General features: G+C 46.9%; 1 protein-coding gene across 1 annotated transcript; it reads left to right on the top strand.

Annotated features, from left to right (window-relative positions):
- Positions 1 to 12,534: 12,534 nt before the first annotated feature.
- LOC134031467 (cerebellar degeneration-related protein 2-like) lies at positions 12,535 to 24,882 on the top strand. The gene is made up of 6 exons (XM_062475091.1): positions 12,535 to 13,062; positions 18,577 to 18,689; positions 19,738 to 19,886; positions 20,184 to 20,348; positions 20,543 to 20,750; positions 20,982 to 24,882. Exons 1-6 carry the CDS (start codon positions 12,987 to 12,989, stop codon positions 21,765 to 21,767), a joined length of 1,497 nt encoding a protein of 498 aa, XP_062331075.1. The 5' UTR covers positions 12,535 to 12,986; the 3' UTR covers positions 21,768 to 24,882.
- The last annotated feature ends 381 nt before the right edge of the window (positions 24,883 to 25,263 follow it).

Raw genomic sequence — 25,263 nt, 5'->3', positions numbered from 1 at the left:
TAGCGATATGCATGTAGTCCCAGTTTGTCTTTGTCACACTTTCTGTGGCACAACTCTTTCTCCATTTTGACTTTCAGATATCTCAATACATGTTTCACTGTAGCCCATTGTTCTTCTGTTGGCTCAGCGAAGTACTGTGACAGTTTGCTTACTACAAAACTCAGGTCTGGTACATGTTCACGCATCTCCACACATGTAGTCATATAAATCAGGCTACTGATTACCTCTGTATTTTGTGACATCACTCATCATCTCTGCATAATCAGTGTAGTTCAGTTTTTGTTCTCAAGGCATTGCCCTAGATTTACAATCTTGCATGCTAAACCTTTCAAGTAATTTTTTCACATATATTTTCTGTGACATTGTCACACACTCATCATTTTGGTCAAAGTCAATACCAAGAAAAGGTTTGTTTGTCTAAGTCTTTCATCTTAAATTTTGCTGCAAGCATGCTCTTCACAACCTTCAGTGCATTTCCATCACTAGCCGCAATGATCAAATCATCTACCCATATTATCATGATCACTTTCTCATTGTCTCTTTCCCTTGTGTAAACACAATGATCAGCTGGGTTTTGAACAACTCATTTTCACTCAGGTTCTCGTGTAGCATTTTGTTCCAAGTCCTGCCTGATTGTTTTAGCCCTTTTAGTGACTTTTCTAGTTTGCAAACCAACTTTTCATTTGTGCTAGATTCCACCTATATCCTTCGGGTGACTCCATATCAATCTTGCAATTTATTGGTGCATGTCAGTAGGCAGTTTTGACATCCATATGATGTAAAATCAGGTTTTCCTGGACAGATTGTTGCATCAATACTTTGATACTGTACAGGATGGCAGTGGGAGAGAAGGTCTCCTCATAATCTACACCCATCTTCTGACTGTATCCTTTGGCGACATACCGTGCCTTATATTTGTCAGACCCATCAACATCACTTTTGATTGTATACACCAATCTACCCCCACTGCTTTCTTACCCTCAGGCAAGGTGGTTAAGGTAAATGTGTCATTTTCTCTTAGTGAGTTAGCGGCTACACAGCCGGCAGTTCTCAAATCAATGTCCCGGTACTTTGATGGATACGTCACAGTGACCTAGCCTTGGCTCCGTCTCAAGTCAGACAAAAAGTCTAACCAGAATTCACTGCTTCAAGTCAGCCGGCTGCGGCGCTGCATGAAGTCGAACACACCTACTATTACATGTTGTAGGTTTTGTTTACTGTTTTAATGTGATACTGTTAAAAACCCACTCGGCTTTTCAAAAATCAACAACCATTAAATGAGGATACATAACATGTATGCTTTTATTGACAATGAACTTACAAAACAGTCCAATTTCTGACAGAGAAACTTTGCTGGGGACCAACAGCATTGAATGAATTCATTAAATGAGTGAGTAAAGGGGTTTTGTGGGTTCGCAAGGTGATCCTACAGTGATAAGTTTAAACTTTTCATTCATGTCCCATCCCATAGCTTGTCATGAACTAGGATGCTGGTTGAGAACATCAAGCAATAGGAAACCATGAGGAATTTTAGAGCTTTTTGGGTTCTGGAACCTCTGGAAGCCTGTAAATATTCCAAATCAAGGGTAGGTTCCAGTCCTCTACAGCACTGAGTTTGTCACCTCCCTCCTCTTCCCTTTTCCGCTGCTGGAGCAGCAGCAGCCGTAGATCAGGGCAAAGGCCACCAGAGACAGGAAGCCCCCCACAAACACCGCTATGACTATAGCGCCACCTAGCGCCCAGGGCTCCACCTGCATGCGCCGAATGACCCAGTGCATCCAGTCCTCGGGTGACCCTGCTGAGCCAGGCGGGGCTGGGACAGTGCCTGGGACACTGGAGTGGGAACAGAGGGGTTGGGGGTCAATGGGTTGTTTGTGAGGGCTACCATTAGTGCATATGGATACGTAATAAACAGTATGAAGCCTTAGCTTGAATGGGTTGGCGCTGTAATCTTTTCTGAATGCCCATCACTGTACAAGGTTTTTTCAAGATAGGGTAACGATGTTCAGTAGAGATTATTGCATTGACTTTGTCACACCCAGTAATTCTTTAGACAAAAGCAAATTGGAAAACTAAAAAATGGACACACGATTGAATTAAATAATGTACAGAATCAGGGTCAAATGTATTATTTGTATCTCTCAATCCTGAAATGTGATTATTGATGTCAGAATGTACAATCTGGAGAAACAACATAATCTGCGATGTCATAATGTACAACCAGGTACAATCATGTCATCACTGTTTCCCTTCAACAACTCACCTCTCAAAAGCCATGTTCTAGAGTCTGCTGCCTGTGGATGCCGCTGTTTGGGTTCTGACAAGATCAGGGAACACACAGTAGGCCTAAGACTCCCTCACACGCACTTAACACTTCCTCGACCAACACCCCACACTTCAATGAATGTCCGTCCCCCTGTCTGAAAGCCCTCAGGGTATCCGGTGTGTGGTACGGTCATTCACGCCAATATTTGGTGTCAAACTCCTCCTTCTTGCGTGGGTTTGACCAGGGCCTGAAACCGTGTGTGGTTTTCCTGTGAGAGTGTTGTGTGTGGCGTCGCAGGAGATGCGGGTTAATGTTTAGTGGTAATATTGACTCTGCTGGTGAGGACTGATAAGGGCTGAATAGCTGCCTGGACTGAGATAGGTACCATGGGCACCAGTGGGACGTGTGCAATGGGAACGGTTGTAAAGGCTAGTAAAAGAGATTGATGTTAGGTTACAAAGTGGATGATAAATAATAGTGTGAGGTTTGCCTCTTCAGATATTATAATGTTTGGTTATAGTGTCACCATACAAAATCAAGTGTATATAAATACAATGGCACAAAGCAAATTCAACTTTTTTCAATTAATTGTTTAATGTAGCAAATACTGTATTTCCGCATAAACATTAAGAAAAGCTAAACTCACAATAACGTTGTTCCAATGAACCGCTACAACTAGGCAATATATCCCAAAACAATAATTTTATTCAAAAATACCAAACTATTATTAAGGTAACAGAGTTTACAATTCCTACAGTCAAACTTTAACACTGTAAAATGTGCAAACAATTACAAACTGTAACTTTATAATACTGTGCAAGTGTTGTTGGCAAAACCGGTGCCTGTATTGACCAGTAGGGGACGCCCTCCGTCTTTAAAAATAACACAATAACAAAGCTGAGAAAGGTTGACCACATTTTCCATAGAATTTCCACAGGGGCCATCTCAAAGGGGAGCTGGCAGGGTTTTGACGGTCCAGACACAGAAACAGACAATGTGCAGAAGAAGGTAGACCTTTAACACGACATGAGACAAGATAGAGGCCTTTATAACATGACATGGAGTCTTTCTGCTCAAAGCTCAAAGCTATTTTCTTCCAGCTGCTGGTCCCGTTGCAGTGAGGGATTGTGTTTTTTTCAACCCTGAGTGTTATGTGTCCTTGCATTTTTTTCTTCTTCCATTGTTGATACGCACAGATTCGCATGGCTGCTTCCCTTCTGTGCCTGAGCTCTTAGCTCCACTCTGCATTGTTGCGGGCCTAAATCCAATGCTAAAACTGCACCCTCTCCTCAATGTGCCCTTCCTGGAAGGCAACACTAATCTCACAGGTACATACGACTGATGGCGATTCACACTTCCGGTCGGAAAGCCTTCAGCGAACCAGACATGTATTGTATGTATACTAGCCGAGGGAGGGGAGGGAGGAAGGATGCAAGTGAAGGATGCAGCGTCTGTGTTGGAACGGGGCCGGCTGTGCCAACTCAGGCCGGCTGCAGAGGCTGCACTCTGGAGCCCTGGTACTTGGGCTTCCCACAGCAGCAGCAGTGAACACAGGCCAGAACGATCATGAACAGAAACGTGGCTGGAGAGGGAGAGAGAAAGAGAGGGTGAGACAGATAGATGGGGGGGGGGGGGGGGGTGAGAGACAAAGGGAGAGAGGGGGGTGAGAGAGTACAAGAGAGAGAAAGACACCGAAAGAGAGAGGGACAAAAAACACATGGGAGAGATGAGAGGATGACAGTACAATTTATTTACTCTGTAAGCACATGATTGAAATATTGCATAATGCTGAAACTGATCCTGGTAATTCATGCAGCCGTGACTGATAACATATGTTCACTGTTGTCATTGCCTTGTCAATGTCAGTATTAAGATCTGCTGTGTATACTCCTGTTATGGAATGGACAACACATGAAAACCTAGCATTGAATATGTATTTAATATGTCCTATTCATGTGCATTGTTAGCATTGGCATTGACCGTAACCTCTTCTTAGTGATGTCATGACCCTGCGTCGATAGTTTCAAGGTGGTCTACCACAAGAACTGTTGGCTATGTAACTATGGTATTTGTACTGTAAGCACATGACTGGACACCTTGGTGTGATTAACCGTGAATAACAATTGAACCCATGTGGACACTCTTTTGTCTTGATACAACATCCCAGAGTGAACGCAGTCTTCAGAGACTCACCGACGAAGAGGATGAGGATGAAGAACGCGCCCAGCTCCAGGGGGTTGGCCTGGGGGAGACCCTGCAACTTGGTCCACACCTTCTGGAAGATGTCTATCAGCTCCTCCTTCACCTCCATCCTGGGTCTGGCTGGGCGAGGTCAGGCAGAGGGGGCAGACTGGAGGGGGTGCCCCTGGACCTCTGGGGTCGTCAGGTGACAGAGGAGTGGGCTGGACTGATGATCACAGGAAGGCAGCACCTGCAGACCAAACGGGGGAGGAATGTGGGCCAGATGCGACGAGGGGCCTCAAAAGAATCCCTCTCTTTCGCCTTCTCTCTCTCTCTTTCTCTCTCTTTATCACACACGCACAAACACACACAACGTGATGTCTGTTTTGTCTTTTCCTTTGCCTAAATGATTCAGTTGAAAGAAAGTTTGGTAATGCGTATGTGAAACCGTATCTACATATTGCATTTGAAACTCTCCAGTTTAGTGGAAGTTAAATGCAGGACTCTTAACCAGCTATCCGGCCCCACCTTGGTGCACTGCGTTTTCATGTACTGTAATGGCCTACAATTATTCTCGACCCCCGTGGTCTACAGACGTAGGTATATACGGATGCTTTTTCATTACATCGCAGCACCACTAATTAGTACCTAGAGTACTGGTTTGAGTCTTGTGTATGTGTGTGTGTGTGTGAGCTGTGTATGTGTGTGTGTGTGGGGGTTCTCTCTGGGTGTACCAGAGCGTTGGTGATTTGCTAGAGGAGGACATGTATATATATATATATTTCTATCCACAGAAAGTGGAGCAGGATACTGCCAAGCGTTTAATTATAAACCCGCCAGACTATTCCGGGCCTGTCCTTTCAGAAGCAGCCCTGTCATCAGCAGGAGCAGATGGGAGTTTGCCAGGCCGACCAGCACAGATACTCCACGCACTCACAGTGGGCGCAACAGGCAAGGTCAACAGCTGACACGTTTGAGCACTTTAAGACTTCCAAAAACAGGGGCATTTACACACACACGAGCAGCGTCGATTCCGAGGTGTCGAGTGGGTTTGTCTGTGAAAACGCTTTTACACGTTGGCAATTTCTTTTTTATCGTAAAAGGAGCCGTGAAAGGTTGCATTCATTGGGATCTATGAGGTGATGAGTGTGTTTTATGGTAAATTGTTTTTATGGTTGTAAGAACAGGCAGGAAACTGCAGTGGCACCACCACAAAACCTCGACAAAAACACTTTCGCGGTGTTTTCGGGGGAGGTGACAGGAAGTTCTCCCTGCTCGTCTGAGAGCTTGTCTTGTGATGGACGTACAGTACCTTCAAGAACCCTCTTTCTCTGACTGACTCACTGTTCTCAGGTAGTGTTGAGTATCCATACAGTATCATAGAACTTGTCATCTTCGGATCACGAGGAAGGAATATCAACGTCATTGCAGGAAACACTCTCTATTTCCCCTACTCTCCATCTTTCTATCTGTCTCTCTCTCTCTGTTTCTATGTGTGTGTGTGTGTGTGTGTGTGTGTGAGTGAGTGAGTGTATGTGTACAGGGCCGGCCCGACCCAATAAACAAACTAAAAATGTGTTTAGGCCCCCCCCTGAAAAAAAAAATTTTAAGAAAAAAAAACAATACCAATCAATGGGCCCCATACACTATTTTTGTTCAGGGCCGCCAAAACCATAGGGCCGGCCCTGTGTGTGTGTGTGTGTGTGTGTGTGTGTGCGTGTGCATGTGTGCATGTGTGTGTGTGTTTGTGCTGAGCACTCTATATTATTGTGAATGAATGTTCCAGCCACCTGGCAGGGTTACTCTACATAATGCCTGACCTCTGCTGTCTCTCTCCCCCTCTCTTGTCTGATCCACCACTCTCTCCCCCTCTTCCATCTTTATTCCCAACTACCCTCTCCCCCTCTCCCCCCTCCCTCTGCCTTGTTATTCTCTCATCCCCCTCTTCTCTGTATTCCTGCAGTCTCTCCTCTGTCTTTTTCCTGGTCTACCTGCAGGTGTTACTTGTTAACAGTCACTTGTGCAAGCGGACAAAAATAAGTATTGGGAGTCAGAGATAAAAACAAACTTTTAAGCTTTTAGATTTTGGAAATAACGTGGTTCTATTCATAGTCACTGATAAAGGTGTTTCTTTCATGTAACTTTTAAAACAATTGACAATGTCCATTTCAGCCTATTTCCCCACATCGAAATATTATTTCCAGCCAGACTTTGAGGTGCATATGTCAGTGGTGTTGAAAGATCCTTATACCATCATAGAGATATAAATGAAACCAGCCTCTCAGAGAATCTCAGAACCTCTGAAATATGTCTCTTTTAAGGCTTTCCCCTTACAAAGTTTATAACGTTCAAACAAGACACCATGTCTGTTAAAACAAACATTATCCCGTACACACAACCCAAGTAAACACAGAAACACACTTCCACCAATGGATCGAGTCCTTTGTAAAAGGACATGTGAAACATCACAAACGTGAAACAGCGTCTTACCTTCTGAAAGTCCACAGACAACTTCACTTTTTTAACTTCAGACCTCATCCACCTCTTTCTTGGTAAAAGAACGAGAAATGGAACTTCTCTCTTTCACCCTCCCCCTCCTCTTGTTGCTCACTCTGCTGTTTCTCTCTCGCTGTCAGGGTGCGCTGGTTCAGCCTGTCGGTTTTACTCTTAGCAGAGCAGTGTTTTCTACAGCAGCAGTTCCCTCTCCTCCCTGTCCGGGTTCAGTCTCTGCTTCTTTGTGTTGCTCTCGTCCGCTTAGGAAGTCTGTGTGCCTCCTCCTCTTCCACCTCCTCCTCCTCCTCCTCTCTCTCTCTCTGTTCCTCGCGCTCTCGTTCTCTCAACTTTTTTCCCTGTCTTTGGCTCTCACTCCCCCTCTCCCTCTGTCCTGTGGCTACCTCCCCACACTCGTTCATTCTTTTTTCTGTCCTCACACCCCTTCTTTTTGACCATCTCTCTTTCTCTCCCTCCCCCTCTCTCTCTATTTCACCCCCTCTCTCTCTTTCTCTCTCTCTCTCTAACTCCCCCCTCCTTTTCTCTTTCTTTCTTTCTTTCTCTCTCTCTCTCTCTCTCTCTCTCTCTCTCTCTCTCTCTCTCTCTCTCTCTCTCTCTCTCTCTCTCTCTCGCTCTCTGTCTCTCTCTCTCTCTGTCTCTCTGTCTCTCTCTCTCTCTCTCCCTCTCTCTCTCTCTCTCTCTCTCTCTCTTTCTCTCTTTTTTGGGGCCAGCTGCTCCTATTACCCAGACTCCTTTTTGTCTGTGGTGGTCGTCGTGGAGACCAGACTCTTTCTTCTACAGAAAAGGACAAGAGGGAAGAGAGGAGTGTGTGTGTGTTTAGGTCGCTCGGCCGTCTGGTCTTCTACCAGCTGACTCACACATACACCCCCCCCCCCCACACACACACACACACATTTCTGAAAACTGTGTGTGGTTATTGTGTGCTGGTGTTACTGAAATCAGCTGCTGAAACCCAGTACTAATCTAAGCAACTGCACCTAAAGAAGATGGTACAAAAAGATCTTCAGAAACAGTGAATCTCACACATACTTAATACACGTGTGTGGATTTCCCAGCAGATTACAGGGCAAGGTCCAGGTCCAGGGTCAAGAACCAGGGCAAGGTCAGGGTCCGGGTCAGGGTCCTGGTGGACTTCATGTAGCTGTGGTTCCCTCAGACGACCACGGCGGCAGAAGGTCCAACTGAAGAAGAGAGAATGAGAGAGAAAACAATAGAGGCTCTCAGCTCGCTTTGTTTTTGTCTGCTCTCTAAAGAAGAACGTCTGTAGGGAGTGAGGGGTGTGTGGGAGTGTTTGAGTGGTTGAGGAGGTGTGTGTGGTGTGTGTGTGGTGTGTGTGTGTGTGTGTGTGTGTGTGTGTGTGTGTGTGTGTGTGTGTGGTGTGTGGGCCTGTTTGTGTGGGCCTGTGCTGCTCAACTACACTGGAATGCCTTCTGAGGAAATGGGAGGGTGAGTGGATGTTTGTGTGTGTGTGTTTAGTTGAGCATTCAAATGACAACATTTCCCCTTGCTATGATATGAGCAAGTCATTTGCAAGAAAGATTATACATTCAAAGTAAGTCACCCACATTATCATGGGTATGGAACCAACTGCAAAACATGACGACATTAGACTTTCACAGATTGGTAAGTGAAGATGTGAATGTGTGAAGGAGTGAAGGAGTATATAGGGAAGTGATGCAGTCATAGTCCTGTCAGCCTCTCTACTGAAATGTACAGTCTGTCCTCTCCCTCTGTGTGTCAGAACTTTACGCTAGCTGTCTCACTCTCCCAGTAGAACAGGGAGAGGGGTGTGGATATGCCAGTGACAGAAAAAGATTGTGTGTATTCCGGTCTGTCTGTCTGTGTGTGTGTGTTTCTGCTATCCCACTCAGAGTAGCATCGTTCACACTCCGGTTGGTCACTGAACGTGTTGCGTAACTCTTTGGACAGAGCCCAGTTTCCTGCTCATCCTGACGAAATGGAACACTTTCCTCCCAGGCACACATCGAGCCAGACCCTGAGAAGAACCCAGCAACACACACACACTCTGGAAAAGCATCTAGGAACACACACACACACACACACATACACATACACATGATGGAGAACCAATCAGGAACAAACACACACACACACACTCCAGAGGAGCATGCAGTAACAAACACACTCCCTACACAAGTCCCTGGGAGGAGAGGTGTATTGTGGGGAATAAAATGGACGTCCTGATCCTGTTAAGAAACAGAGAATCAGAACACAGACTCCTCATTAGGTTGTGGGTCAGCGACCATCACCAGAGACTGAAACTGATGTGTTGAGACAATGAGATGATTAGAGTTGATCGGCGTGTGGTCAGGTCTGGTAGGGGTCAGATTAGGGATCACGACCCCTGACCCTAAACCTGCTGTGGTAGGGGTCAGAGTGAAGACCTACAGAACGTCCATTCTGTCTCCTCAAGTGCCTGTCTGTAACAGGACTCCCCTCTGACCTTTGACCTTGTCTGAGACAGGGCCTCGCAATGGATGGTGTGTGTGCTTATGTGTGTGTGAAGGTGCCTGAGAGAGTGTGTGTATGTGTGTGTGTGTGTGAGAGAGAGAGAGAGAATGTATATGTATGTGTGTTTAAATGAGAGAGAGTGTGTGTTTCAGGGTGGAGTAGAGAGAGTTCAGAGCAGAGGGCGGGGGGTGGTATAAAGACTGTCTTTGTGCAGGTGGCTGACTGGGGCTGTTACTCTGATGGGAGCCTGGTCTGGACAATGTTGGCCCTGTGTGTGTGAAGCACTGGGGCCTGGGTCTGGCCTGTACCATGCTGTTGGATGCATGCATGTGTGTGTGTGTGTGTGTGTGGGGGGGGGTGTGTGTTCAACACTATGTACATGTGTGTTTATTAGTGTTTTCCGCACGTGTTTATCATTGTGTACGTGTGTGTGTGTCTGTGAGTGCTTGTTTATCAGCATGTATGTGTGTGTGAGCCAGGCAACATTGAGCGATCACTCATCATCGACGCTAGAACTGTCATAAGCGTCACGCCAGAGAACATAGCGTCAGCCCCACGCCAGTTTGAGTCATGAGTAGAAAAATGAAACCAATGGGCCTGGGGCAGACCCAGTCAGGTTTGAGCCTCTGCTGATGACTGTCAGGTGACATTCACGCCAGATGGCTCAGTAGGTTAGTGGCGGTGGTGTGTGTGTTGGTGGAGTGTGTGTGTGTCTGTGTGTTGGTGGCGGTGGGATAGTCTCGAGGCCTATGCATAAACTGCTGAATCACTGCCTGGGTGTACTGGCAGGCAACACACACACACGCACACACACACATGCCCACACACAGGCTGGACACCGTGCTTGTCCTGACCTCATGTTGGTCAGCATGAGGTCACCAGGTCAAATCAAATCAAATGTATTTGTATAGCCCTTTTTACACGCAAGCATGTCACAGAGGGCTTCACATACGCCCATAGAACTGCCCCTCAACCAACCTAAACCCTCAAGGTCAGGTTGAGGAAGAAACAATCTGTCTTGATTTTCTCAAGCTTCTAAAGTAGCTCTGATTCAAAATGTCGACCAAAGGGGAGCGATAAAGTTTTTCCATTCAAATGGGACTTTTTTTTAGATGGAACTGCATTGTGTGATGTGTTCCTGTACATGTGTATTCCTGCAGGCCCACTGGTGAGATAACAGACATGGTACCGACTGCTTTCTTAGCGCTCCCTTATCTTTCAAGATGCTGCCTTGTGGAAATGCTTACGGAAAGCAGTTTTGTATCAAGAAAACATATCCATCCATATCTCCTTCTCTCTCCTCTCTCTCTCTCTCTCTCTCTCTCTCTCTCTCTCTCTCTCTCTCTCTCTCTCTCTCTCTCTCTCTCTCTCTCTCTCTCTCTCTCTCCTCTCTCTCTTTCTCTCTCATTCAGCATATCTGACTGAGGCAGGTCCTCTCTAGTGCGCTCTATCAGTATAAAGTACTTCCTGTCACCATTAGCCTCACAGGGCCTTGGCTTTCATTGGCCTAAGTGCTCTAAGTAATGGCAGAGGAAATGTGATTACTAACCTGAACCCTATCAGATGGAGGGGCTTCTGTTGAAGGCAAAGATGGCCCCCTGCTGGCGAACTCTATGTATGACACAACAAAAAGAATTGTAGTAAATGTTATAATACTGTAACGTGTAATAATAATATAAGTATCCATATAGTTGACATTTTTATCCAAAGAAAGGGATGTACAGTTCAGGTTTGACTGGCGACCTCTTGATCTGCAAATGCTCTGGCGCCGAGCCACACCCATTATGGAGTTAGCAGCAGTTATTTTGATAGATGTCTTCGATCACAGCTTTTCTATTGACCCCCAGGCTGTACATACACAAGTTACAGGTCACTGTACGGCTGTAGGTCCCAACCCCAGGGGAAGGCACACACGATCGATTAGCACAACACCCATTTTATCCTTCATTTTTTAACATTACATCTTTGTTTAAACGAGCGCGTGCAGTGACCTGCAAGGCCGGTGATTAACTGAATGTGTGTCATCTACGGTGCCTTGTAGACAGGGGCGGTTCTACACGGGGGGCCTACAGGGGCCAGTGTCCCTGTCAAAATGGTCAAAATGTCCCTGGCCCCCCCTGTGGCCCCCTTGAGATGACTGAATCATTTTTTTATTTTATTTTTTTACACGTTTTTCTTCTTCTGGTAGTCATCATGAAACGAGGAAGGGACATTGCAGCCTTTTTTGTCCCAGTAAATAAAAAAGTGAGAGAAACATATCAAGGCATTGAGAGAGCTGAGGAGCTGGAAGAGGGAGAACCAGAGCCGTTTGTATGATTTTAATGTAAAGCAAAATTAAAGTATTTAATGTTGAAATATCATTTGTTTCCATTTTTTAATGTTCCCCTCTGATTAAACACTGCCCACCCCCCCCCCCCCCCCCCTTGGCCCCACCAGTAAAATTTGTCTAGAACCGCCACTGCTTGTAGAGGAGCTCATCCATGTATTCAGAGACACCATACAGACATGTACAGCTGCTATCCCCGAAGATATGTACAAAGGTGTGATTGAAGTTCATAGACTTGGCTAAGTTCATCACACCATGGTCTGGTTAAGGTCATAGTTCACTGTCCCCCGTTTGGGTGTTTCATTTGACTTGAATTTGTCAGTCAACGATGGCCTCAATAGTGGCATTCCAAAAGGGCTACAATCCTATGTATTAGTGTGATGTAATATAATGTACTAACTAAGTATTAACCAACGTCATAACAGTGTGTCTTGAAGGCTGAATTCCCAAGTGTTAATTATACACAAGAAGCGTTCATTTTACTTGAGCGTTTATAGAGGTCCACGAAATGAACACTCCAGGTGTTCATTTCACACTTTGCTTAGTACATGTTTCATGATTTGTTTAAACAAATGAAACGTTATTTATGTCCAGCATAGTATGTCTCCATTAGAATATGTGAGGGGATGAGGCTGTGGAGAGGAGAGAAGCGCGAGGAGGGGAGGGTGTTGCAACATCTGCCACGTCTGAACTGTCCCTGGGACAGGCTGGAACGGAGGATGCGAGAGAGGGGGAAAAGAGAGGGAGAGAGGGAGAGAAAGAGAGAGAGAAGTGGGAGTGACTGAGGATAGAGGAAGCACGGTTCCTATTAAAGGCTTTTTTCTTTCATTGCTGCCCACGTAGAAAGCGAAAAACTAAATCTGTTTATATGTTCCTGAATAAACTGTTGCAAGTTTTCCTTCCAATAGACAAGAAAAACATTAAGCTTGCATGCTCCTTTTCGCGTGATGTTCTTTGAAATGACGGTGTGCACCAGCCCCCTTCTCTTAAATACGGAGGCGGGCGGCCAAGATTGAACTGGTCGTCTTTTGTTTAGCCTGCTTCATCGGTCTCCATTCGGCAGACGTCACCGCTATCCTTACTCGAGTGTGGCGGCGGCGTTTTGCGTAGAGTTGTTCCACCGGCAGGCGGGCAACGAGGTCGTGTGTTGCTGTTTGTGTGGGGGTCTGGAGTAGGACTGTGGGCATTGAAGAAGGCGGCGACGGTGGAGGAGGACGTTTCCTTCCCTCGATGCTAAGCGCAGGAATGGAAGAATTTATTACCGAGGAGGAAGAGCCATGGTACGACCAACAAGATCTCGAACAGGGTAAGAAAACCTCCAAAGCCGGCCTTTGGTGCAGCCGCATCCCAAAGTCAGTGCAGCCTGGCCGGGTAGAACCAACGACGAGCTCAGCTGTTTGCACCAAACAATGGTCTTGTGTTGTAGCACAACGGCAACGTGACTATGTTAAATCGGTCATAATTGTATACGCAGGTAGGCAACAGTAAATATGTCAACTCTTCAGAGCATCATAAACCGTGTGTTGCCGTTTTGCTACTTTGACAACAATGCATTGACAGATTGCCAAGGCCTTTGTGACGATGAAATGTTGCCCGACAATGTTTCAATAATGCTACCAGGTTCATTAAATAGTGTAATGTAAAAAACGCTAATATAAAAAGAACAATTACGAAATTGAATAGTCGAGTCCTGAATATCATTGTTTTGTATAGGCTAAAGGTAAATTGTAAAAAATAATAATAATGAAGATGTTGCCTATAGAATCCATACATGGTCCAGTACACCATAATACATGTTTCTTCTTTCGAATACAATTTCATTGCACACATAATGAAACGGGACATTTGTGCTTAAGCTACTTTCATGCATACATAGTAACATGCCATGTCAGGGTTCAGAGTTCATGTTATTTCCTCTTCACTCCTCTCAGCAGGTGATGAATACCCCCCCCCCCCCCCCCCCACAGGCCTTATTGAAACATCTCATTTATACCATAAGACAGGCTCTAAACTGGTCCAACTCTGTTATGTCGTATTGATTCCATCGTCGGTTTTGACCTTTAGAGTTCCCTGTCCTTGTTTGTTCCCCTTGCTGATTAGGTCTCAGTAAGATGTCTCTCAGCCTTAAAGGGATAAACTATCATCATTATATGACCACATCCTCCTTGTAAATACAGACCATGGCATTTGTATGTTGGCACAGTCGAAAAAGCACATATTAACCAGACAGACAGACATCCCCAGAAGTGGATTGCAAGCTATCTTTTCAGACCAGCTGATTAGGCACTATGACATCACTATTGCATCCGCCCTTTCAAATGCATTTTCTGATGTCATAATCCAGCTGTGACATGAGTGGACGTGATGTTGGCTTGGGGCTCATACATGTTTGGTCTGCAGTACATGTAATATTACCTTCATGGTTGGCAGACTGATGCGCAGTCCAAACTAACTAACTAAAGCTTGTCAAGCTCTTGCCAATCACAGACTATCCCTCTGCTTTCATCTCCACCATACAGAATCACTGTATTCATCTCTCTCTCCTTCTCTCATTCTTCTCCTATCCTGCCTTCCTTTTCTCCCTCCCCTCCCAATCTTTCTCTTCCCCCTATCTCACTTTCTCACCTCTCTCTCTCTCTCTCTCTCTCTCTCTCTCTCTCTCTCTCTCTCTCTCTCTCTCTCTCTCTCTCTCTCTCTCTCTCTCTCTCCCTCCCTCTCTCTCTCTCTCTCTCTCTCTCTCTCTCTCTCTCTCTCTTTCTCTCTCTCTCTCTTGCCCTCTGTCCCTCTCTCCCTCTCTGTCTCTATCACTTCCTGTCTGAGAGCCAATTATTACAGTTTCTGCTGATGGCAGTGGAAGAGGTTGATTGCACGTGGCTCTTTATCTGGCTGCACACACACACACACACACACACACACACACACACACACACACACATGCACACACAGCCTCTCTTTGTAAAGGCTAGACATGAGGATAAAAATAGATTTTCTCACTTTATTTTGCCTTGAGAGAGCGAGATCAGGTCAGTGTGAGGAGAGAGGGAGGCTGCCTGGATCTTTTGATGCGAGAGAAAGAGGCAGAGATAAAAACTAGAGCTCTCTCTATCTCTACATCAATCCGCTCTCTCCAAACAGCCTCCATTCATCTCTCTGAGCTGCTGTCTTGCCTCTCTAGGCCTACGATCATAGGCCCATGATCCAAACCTACAATCCAGGCCCACGTTCTTGGCCCATAATCTAGACCCACAATCTAGACCCACGATCTAGACCCACAATCTCGGCGTACATGACTATGTAGCTAGACTCTCACAGGGCTACTGAGCCCACTCAGGGTGCAGTGTAGACGTGATGGGGCCAGGTGCCAGGGGCTGGCCTCAGGGGACGAGCCACCGGGGCTGGGCATTGTGTTACCTGCCGTGGGTGCAGCCTAGCAAACGCCAGTCTTTGTTGTTCAGGGTGAACAAAACACGGAGAAAGGAGATCTGTCAGAGTTCTGGAACTTAAGCAGATGTGCTGCTTGGAATGCAGAGGGAAGATTCTGTGGAGGAAATTCTAACCTGGTATTTGAAAACACACTTGCTGGCTCACTGGCACGCACACTTACACACAGTTCTGTAAGTGCATACTATACAAGGTGGCAGACTGGTAAATGAATGTTTTCTTATGTGTAAACGCATTGTTAGGCTCTGGCCCGACTGCTGCACCCAGATCAGACTTGTTGAGACCCAGTAGCCAAGCCTTGGCCGAGCGAGATTTAACCTGCCTGAGCTCTCTCCTTATTGTTTCTCTCTTTTTTTTGGTCTTGTTTCTCACTCTTTTTTCTTGGTTTTCTCTGATTTCTCTCTCTCTCTTTTTTTTCTCTTGTTTCACTCTATTTCTCTCTCTCTCTCTTGTTTCACTCTCTATTTCTCTCTTTGTATTTCTCTCTGTTTTTCTCATTCCATCTCTGCTCGGATTACAGTGTATAAATGACCGGCCCTTCTCGTTTTAGACGGTACTAGTGTCTCTCTGAGAGAGCCTATCCAGACCTCTGTTCTGAACGTGGTCCCACTATAGTGGGCTGCTGCAAGGCCCAGCTGCAAAAGAGAAGGAGAGGCACTGTTTTCCACACTCCTCTCGATCTCAAGAGATATATCCACCTACAACAACAACAACTGCTCTCATGGAGATGGTTATCACACACACACACACACACACACACACACACACACACACACACACACACACACGCACACACACCTATGGATAAACATGTAGGCAGGAAAGTATATCCACACATGTACATGGAAATGACATCTTATGTATCCAAGATAACACTTGGAGGGTGTGGAGAAAAGAGACGAGTTCTTGACAGAACATTCCGGAAATGTTCTACATTCTGACATGGCGAGTTCTGAGAGTGATGTCATCCTTGGTGGGTCAGAACGCTTCCTGGTTGGAGTCTAAACTGTATGGCAGCTATTGATTGTCTCCCTCCCTTCCTCCCTTCCTCCGCTTTTCTGTTTTTCACTTTCCGTCCCTCCCTCTGTCTTCCCTTTCCTGTCTTTCTCACACACACCTCCAAGTCATATCCTTGTAGTCCACAGAGGGTAAACTGTACCATGTGAAAGCCATACTGCAAATTTGGGGTTCGGAGGTTTTCCAGACCGTGTTGGGTTTTGAGCTCTGTTCCAGCTACAGCTGCTAGTGGTCTGCAATTACATTATTCAATTTCCCCTCCCCAAAGGAAAGCAAAGACGATTCATCAGCGTGGTTCAGTCCTGGTGTGACATGAAGCCCACAGCTGTTGTGCTGCCCAGGAAATTACCATCCGCAGGGCCTCAGTAACCAATCACCTGCGGGATATTGCTGTTGTTTTGCATATTCATGAGCTCTTCTGTGTTGTAACTCATCTCTACTCAGACAGCAGCACTTTAGTGATAACCTGGGTTACATAACAAACAAGATGGCTAACTCTGGGTAATATCGCCGTTCTGTAAATGTCTCGTCTGTCCTCTTGCTTCTTCGCTGGTCACTATGGAGTTGAACAACGTGTTTTATTCTCCGCTGCGCTGCGTAAGCTCACGTGTTCGAAAGAGAGCAAAAAATAGAAATCTAGGACATGTGTGAAAAGAGAGAAAGTGAAGAGGGGTGGAGAGACAGAGATGAAAGAGAGAGATTGTAGAGAGAGTGAATGCGAGACAGGGAGAAAGTGAGAGAGGGAAATGAGTAATAAGAGATTACATGCAAGATGCTGTCCTCTCTCAATCCGAGCTGATCCAGGTGGTCTTCTCTAACTCCAAAGCTCCATTCAAGCTGCGTTCTATTCTGGAATGTTCCCACGGGGCTGTTCTAGATTAGAACCCGGCAGTGGGACACAGTTAAAAATGGCCAGCTCTGTTGGGAGGCAGGGAGCTCTACGTTTATCTCTGTGTTTTAAATTCTCTAATCAGATAGAATTGACTCTATCCTTGAAGGTCTACAAAAAAATATGTTGTTGATGCTGTATGTGGAAGGCTATTAAGATAGACCTGTGTGTGTCTGGGTGTGTGTGTCTGTACGTGTGTTATACAGTACAGTGGTACAGTAAAGTGTTTGGTACAGTACAGGACATGCTGGGTGTGTGTGCCCTTGTGCAGACTCACCCAGCAGCATGTCGCCCTCTTGTCAGACTGATCCAGGAAGACTGGAGCAGCACAAGAGGAAGGATGTGGCCTCCCTCGGCCAGGGGGATGAAACCAGGGAACAACATGGAGGCTCTTTACATGGTGTCCTGAAGCTGTGTGTGTGTTTGTGTTTAGCCAATTAAAACCCTTCCTCCTCTCTTAGGAGGTGAAAGGTCAAACTGATTCTCATTGATCGCATCCCGTCACACCCCACGTTACACACACACACACACACACACACACACACACACACACACACACACACACACACACACACACACACACACACAATGTAACACAACTCATTGACTCATACATGTGTGCTAAATCTTTCACCTGTAAGTTCCTGTCAGACAGATCTGCTTCCGCCTGCAGTGTCTGGGGCCGTAAAGAGCTCTCTCCCCCTCCCCCTCTCTAATCCAGAAGATCTGGCAGAGGCAATCTATCTCTCTCTGTCTCAGTGGCGGGGCTGTTCTCTCAGGGCTCTGTCGGACATGGCTCTCTGGCCTCCTGTCCATCCAGGGTAGAGAGGGAGGGTAAGAATGGAGGGTTAGAAACCAGGAGGGAGGGGTGCTGCAGAGGGTGTGTGTGTCTCTCTCTCTCTTCTCTCTCCTTCTCTCGGTTCTCCATAGATGACCTGGTTTCTCTATAACTGTGTCATGCTCAGGAGTTTGATTGTGCTGTTATCGGCCATGGGTCCCTGCTGAAATAGCCGAGTCACCAGTGGATCGTGATGCTTTGCAGAGCACAGCAGTCTCCTCCTCTGCAGTTGTCAGAGTGACATGCTGCCAGAAGGGTTATGCTTTTATGTGTTAACTCCTTGCCCTCTCTCTGTCTCCCTCCCCTCCCTATCTCTGTCTCACTTCCTCACTCTCTCCTTCCTCCCTTTGTCACTCCCCCTTCTCTCTCCCACGCTCTCCCTCTTTCTCAACCCCCTTTCAATATATACCTCTCCCCTGACCCCTCCTCATCCATCTTCCTTCCTTCCTTCCTTCCCCGGTACTATTACTCTGTCCTCCTCTCCTTCTCCTCCTTCTTTATCTTCCATGGATCAACCTCTACCTTCTCCCTCCATACCCCTCTTTTCCTTGGCTCCTTCCCTCCCTATCTCCTCCTTCAACCTGCCTTACTCCCTCTCCTCCTTTCTCTCTCTCTCTCCTCTCCTCTCCCTCCAGACCTCCACCTAGCAGCAGAGCTGGGGAAGACTCTGCTGGAGAGGAACAAGGAGCTGGAGGACTCCCTGCAGCAGATGTACCTCACTAATGAGGAGCAGGTGCAGGAGATCGAGGTAGGTCCTCAAACAACCTCTCTGTTCATCCCTCTGTCCATCTCTCATTGGCCCTCTATCTGTCCATCTCAGTCCATCTCGCTCGTCTTCTCTTCATCCGTCCGTCTCCATCCTTCTTTCCATTCATCTCTCTATCTTTCTTTCCATCATCTCTCTACCGCTGTCTCCCTATCCATCTCTATCCATCCTCTCATCTTCTCTCTCCATCTGTCTATCCGTCTCTCGATCTTTCTCACGTATAACATCTCTCATCCGTCCATCATAGTGGATAGTGGATGTTAAAGTAACAGTTGATACTTCACTTCACCCTTATGAAATCACACCACTGTTGCGTCGGAAGGCTATGAGACAAAGGGACAAAGCCAGTTGGCGTAATTACAATGTAGCACCATGTCTGTTCTCCTGTCTCAGTGGGGTAAGGAGGAGAGGGGTCCGGGGCCTTGTTCCTGCTGGGTTATCATCAACAATCATGGTTGAATTACTTCGGTAAATGAGGTCTGAATAGGTCTCGAACCAAAACACAGGATCGCTCAAGTGAAAGGAAATGCCATGAAGGAGCCCAGCTAGCTCATTCCCCTCCTCAATGATTTCTGCCATTAGCTGTAATGATATAGTTAGAGGTCAAGGGATGTTTCCCTGATTAAGAGCGAACAAGTGTGTGTGTGTCCCTGTGGATTTGTGTGTGTTGTGTGCGTGGGGGGGCTTCTAATGTGTTTGTGTGTGTTTGTTAGAGCGTGTGTGTGCGTGTGTGTGTGCATGATCTGAATGTTTGTCCAGCTCCCTGTGGAGTAATGTGATGTTCTGTGTGGATTAAGACCAGAGCTGGAAGCTGAGGGCTAATAATTAAGAACCCCCCTCCACACACACACACACACACACACATACACCACACACACATCCCACACACGCAGAGGGCCACTGAAAGGGTTCACTGGGTTTGTAGCTCTCAGGGTGGACAGGGTAGGTGGCTAAAACTGTGTACTCAAGATACACTGTCTGCTTTATGATAACAGCGTGTGTGTGTGTGCTCGCGCGTGTGTGTCTGCAGTACCTGGCCAAGCAGCTGGATGTCTTGCGGGACATGAATGAGCAGCATGCTAAGGTGTATGAGCAGCTGGATGGCACAGCCAGAGAACTGGAGGTCACCAACCGTACTCTGTTGCTGGACAGCAAGGCCTCACAGCACAAGATAGAGAGGTGAGCGGAACCTTTCTCTCTCTCTCTCTCTCTCTCTCTCTCTCTCTCTCTCTCTCTCTCTCTCTCTCTCTCTCTCTCTCTCTCTCTCTCTCTCTCTCTCTCTCTCTCTCTCTCTCTCTCTCTCTCTCTCTCTCTCTCTCTCTCTCTCTCTCTCTCTCTCTCTCTCTCTCTCTCTCTCTCTCTCTCTCTCTCTTCCTCTCCCCAAAAAAACCTCACCCTTTCGCCCCCTCTGTCTCTCTCCCCACTCCTCCCTAACCCCCTCTCCCTCTTTCCCCCTGTGTCCCCCGGTTCCTCCAGGCTGACGTGCACCATCGATGCTCTCCAGGCCCAAGTGGAGGCTCTCTCTGGGCAGGTGGAGAAGCTGCGCTCCCTGGAACAGCTCCGGGTCCGGAGGGAGAAGAGAGAACGACGCAAGACCATCCACTCCTTCCCCTGTCTCAGGGAGCTGTGCACCGCCCCCAGGTCAGGCTCGGGGGCCCGCCCGCCCCACCCACACACCGCCATGTCTGTCACACTCCATCTTTTAAGTGCTTTATTGGCACGTTAAGAGACATTCTAAACACTGCCAAAGGAAATACCGTGCGCTTATGTGTGCACATTCTCGTGCGTGTGTATGTCTGTCTGTATGTGTGCGTGTCTGCGTGTGTGTGTGGCAGTTACGAGGACGGCTTCGTGGTGGGCCGGGCGGAGAGCTTCTCGTTGGAGTTGAAGCGGCAGCCGATGGAGGAGGAGAACGAGCGGCTGAGGGAGGCGGTGTCGGACCTGCGCTCCGCCGTGAGGACGGAGAGAGGCCGGCGCGAGGGGGTGGAGAGGGAGTGCCACGCCCTACTCGGAGAGTTCTCCCGCCTGGAGGCCCGCGTGCAGGTGGGAATCACACAATCGGACGACACAATCTTATCCGAATATGGTTCGTTTTGTGACCAATCACAGCCCCTCGGGGAAATGGTCTTCCCCAGCAACAGGGGTGCTCATGATCGGGGTCTGGTTTTTTCGATTGGCTGGAGATGCAACTCAGTGGGAATGTCCAGCAGTAGCAGGAGGGGACTCCGATCTGCTTCTGTGATTGGCTGTCTGACTTCCTGTTTTGCTCCGCAGGGTGCCGAGAGCTGCCAGGTGCGCGTGCGGGAGCTGGAGGCGGAGCTACAGGAGCTGCAGCAGCTCCGGCGCGCGCGCACCCTCCTCCTGAGCAGCGAGGACGACGGCGTGGGCTTCACCCAGACCCTCCTCAACAACACCCCCGAGACTGACACCCTGGAGGGGGCTGCGGACGAGGCGGGCGGGGGGGTGAGGGAGGAGACGGAGGGCGGGGGAGGCGTGGGCGGGCAGGCCTTGCCCGCCTCCAGCCCGGTCAGGAAGAGCTGCAGCGACACGGCGCTGAACGCCATCGTGGCCCGCGACGCCTCGGGCCGGCGGCGGGGCAGCTACGCCCTCCACGCCAACAGCGTGAGGAAGAGGGGGATGTCCATCCTGAGGGAGGTGGACGAGCAGTACCACGCCCTGCTGGAGAAGTACGAGGAGCTGCTGGGGAAGTGCCGGCGCCACGAGGAGAACCTCTGCCATGCCGGCGTACAGACCTCCAGGCCCGTCTCCAGAGACCCCTCCATGAAGGACTGCGCCGTGGGGGCCTCGCCCACCCCGGCACCCCCTCCCACGCCCACCCAGTCCCCCTCCACCCCGGAGGCCATGGAGAGCATCAGCAAGCAGGTGGAGGCGGTGGACAAGCGCCTGGGACAGAACACGCCGGAATACAAGGCCCTCTTCAAGGAGATCTTCTCTCGCATTCAGAAGACCAAGACTGACATCAAAGCCACCAAAGCCACCAAATCTAGCAAGCCCAGCAAGCCTAGCAAGTCAGGGGGTGGTAAAAGCAGTAAACAGTGATATTTACTGACTGGATGCAGAGTGGGAGTTTGTGATGTAACCCAGAGCTTTAATTTGTTAGAGGGAAGCCAGCCAGAGACCCTGCACTGACCTACAGCGCCCCCCAGAGGACGCTTCCCATCTGGGTTGAGGTTGATTCACTACTATAGCCGAGAAAGATTCACTATATTAGAATCAGATAAAAAGAACACCGCTCAAGGATACTCAAACATATTCAACACCATTCAGTTTCATTTCATAATTGAAACACTTGTCTTACTTGCAAATCTCATGTCCGTTTTTTGTGTTCTCCTATCACAACTGCTGCTCCAACCTGTCCTCGGTTACCAACCAACCCAGTGTTGTTATGGCAGTAAAACTTGTGTACTTCCTCTGAATGTTACTGTTATGTTTCTGAGCGCCTGGCTGCCTTTCCTTATCATGTGAGATTGTCCCTCCTTTTCAGCTGCCTTTGCTATGGCTACCTGCATCACAGGTATAACTGTCACTCCAAAAACCATTGGAGGAGGAGGATTCAAACAGAGATTGCTTTTATACTTTATTCCCTCTGGGACACAGATTTAAAAGAAATGCACTAAACTTCAAGGACTTGCATTGTACAGTCTTATCGCCCAATTTTCTGCCTCCGAAAAAAACACAACCGTCTCACGGAGAACTAACAAAATGGCTCCTGTGTGACTGCACTGTGCGATCATCCCACCCTGGACTCAGCCTCTGTGTTGTCTGGTAGAACCATGGCCCCATAAACTGTTGCCGATGAAGTGTACGTCTAATGGGGAAACCTAAGCCTTTTGCCCAGAGAACAATGCTAGAATGTTGCACTGCTCTGTGTTGGTTTCACATCATCTTGAATACTGTGTTTTATATTCTAGGGAAACTTCTACTCTGGTCTGCAGTCTGGCTAGAGCTTCGCTACATACTCATAGGATTTCAAAGGGGGATCAAGGTTGATTGAAATAGGGATGGGTGTTCTAATGTTCCTCTAGGTTGAATATAGAAAACAGCAGACTCCAGCTGTGAGATGTGCTAGCATCACTGTCCCTCCATCCTTTAACCAACTTAATGCCAAAAAACCTTAAATGGGAGAATCTTTATGTTGTTGAGACAGGATAAGGAGTCCTTAATTGGACCCACTAAACAGTGAAGGTGACCTGGTACCATGGGGCGGGGGAGTGGAGTGATGTGTGGTAGGGGTGGAGGTGGGTCAGAGTGGGGGGTAAGATGTCAGGTAAAATAGACCAGGAAGGTAATGAGGGTCCAGAATAGAGAGCAATAAACCGAAGTGGTGACATCACGACTGTGAGGGGAGTCTGGGTAAGGTTGATGATCCGAGAAGGATACTGAGACTGTTTTCGCCGAATGTTGCTTTTGCTCTGAAATGTATTTACTCTTAATGATAAGCCTTGAATGTGATTGGCTGAGAGAACACTATGGCCTGCTTACCTGCTCTGAGGCTGTTGCCTGGCTACCTACTCTACAGATGCATCAGACAATCCACACAGATTGCTGTCTTTTCTGTTTTCTGGGAATTATAAACAACTCCTGCTACTAATATTGGTTGTGAAACGCTAGCGACACAGGTGAGTTGCTTGGTCAAATGTGAAATGCAATGTATCTTTTTATTCATTTATATATCTTAGGGACTCTATGTAAGCAATTTCTGGTTGCTGAGGAAAGTGTGAGGATGCTATTGTATGTTATCTACCACAACAAACTAAGGGGGGGGGGGGGGCAGGGGTCTTTTTTATTGTGATTATAACTGAAACACTTTGGATTTGGTCTTAAAGACAAGATTGCTCCAGAAACAATGGAATGATAATTAAACTATCATAAGTATTACTAACCAGGGTTAGTGGTGGTACCACTGACTTTGTCTTTACCACCCTCTCAATCTAACAGTCCTATACAGTGTTGCACAGTATACCTTATAAGGGCCTTGTCTTTTAAAAAACAAAACATGGACAACAGTATAGAAAACAGTTTATGAGCAATGCTGCCATTGTTGCTTTCTTTGAATTAGTCATTAATCAAATACTAACATCACAAATGCGTACACCTTATTTACTGTGAGGGAAAGAGAAGAACCATATCTGTAATGTAATTTTCTATAGCCTATCAGCAGTAGTCAAAGTCTAAACTCATCTCAAGCTTCAAACCCAGCATAAGGCCGGTAGACTGGGCAGGGCAAAATTGAACGGTGAATTATGAGTGAAGCTGCGGTGTGGGTGTTCCATGTCGGTGGATTTTCTAATGAGAATCATATTTAGTTTTTTTAGTTTTCATCTCAGGGTCAATCAGTAAGTTGCCGGGTGAAAAGAAGCTAGGCACCAAAGCACATCTCAAAGTGTTAATTTTACACCAGGAGTGTATTGGACCATCTTATGAGCGGACCTAAAATATTCAAACATTCAACGAATAGACTACAATATCTCCTGGTCGTTAAATGAACACTGTGAAATGTGCTTTGAGTATAGGCTATCCGTTGACGTTTTCTCAGTAGGTCCTGCAGAGGTGTTGTGTGAAGTAGCCTAGGCTTCACATCCAGTCTGTGGTCGAGTTCTGTTCGTTAATCAATGATAGTGCAGGGCAGAAAATGCTGGCGATCATCGCTGCGGGGTGGCGTGTGTGAAAACACTGTGTCCATTAGGATATTTTGCTACGGTCATGAAGCCTGAGAGAATTACTCCAAAATTGGGCCCTTTTTTTTCCTTCAATCTAGGGTTCATTAGGGATCTGTACTTTCTTACCTCTTGCACTTGAAAATGTATCTGCCCGACAGGCTACTCTTGCATATTTATTATTGGGTAATATTAACTTCGTCTTACTCTGTCTATTTATTCATCTATGTGCGTGAACATTGTTATAATCTGCTTTCGTGCCTATGTAAGTGTATCATTAACATATCATTAGAACCAATTGGTTGTATTTATTTCTTCTTTTATACATTATCATAAAGTTTCAAATTGTATTCTTAGCTAGTCTTTAGCATTGTGTTTCGTCATAACACACTATGATCTCATCAGTGAATTAGAATCATTCTTGTGTTGACTTAACATCGTCTCTATATCTTTATGACTAACTCCTATGATGAGCTATGTGCTTATTAAAGCAACAAAATAATGAAAAGTATTTTTGCCTGGTTTCTTACATGTATTTTAGTGTTAGTCAACCATTTGCACTATAAAACGTTTGGGCAGTAGGGCCTACGTTACAATACAATACGAGATCTACTAGTTGGCTATATTCCTGTGGCTGTGATAGCCTATAGCAAAGACCACTCAAATACAATGGCAGTCCCATCTCGATTAAGTAAGGGCCTAAGTAATTATGGTGACAATGGAGCGAAAGCTGTAAAATCTCGAAATAGTTAAATATATCATTTCTAAATGGCCAGCTGGAAAGCAAGCTAGCCCAACATTTGCCACACATAGCTCTGCTAGCATTGACAGCGTTCAGGTTATAAAGTAACTATACACAGCGGACAGAAGGCTCGCTG

The sequence above is a fragment of the Osmerus eperlanus genome, chromosome 12 (genome assembly GCF_963692335.1).
Source record: "Osmerus eperlanus chromosome 12, fOsmEpe2.1, whole genome shotgun sequence".
Lineage (NCBI taxonomy): Eukaryota > Metazoa > Chordata > Actinopteri > Osmeriformes > Osmeridae > Osmerus > Osmerus eperlanus.
The sequence above is the reverse complement of the archived record's forward strand: the minus strand, read 5'-3'. Positions and strand labels throughout refer to the sequence as shown.

Bases quoted from the DNA above. Each gene is read 5' to 3' on its own strand.
- LOC134031467 (XM_062475091.1), top strand. From the start codon at position 12,987: ATGCTAAGCGCAGGAATGGAAGAATTTATTACCGAGGAGGAAGAGCCA. The intron at 13,063-18,576 runs GTAAGAAAACCT...CTCTCCCTCCAG, and splicing joins CCAACAAGATCTCGAACAGG to ACCTCCACCTAGCAGCAGAG. The intron at 20,751-20,981 runs GTGGGAATCACA...TTTGCTCCGCAG, and splicing joins GCCTGGAGGCCCGCGTGCAG to GGTGCCGAGAGCTGCCAGGT.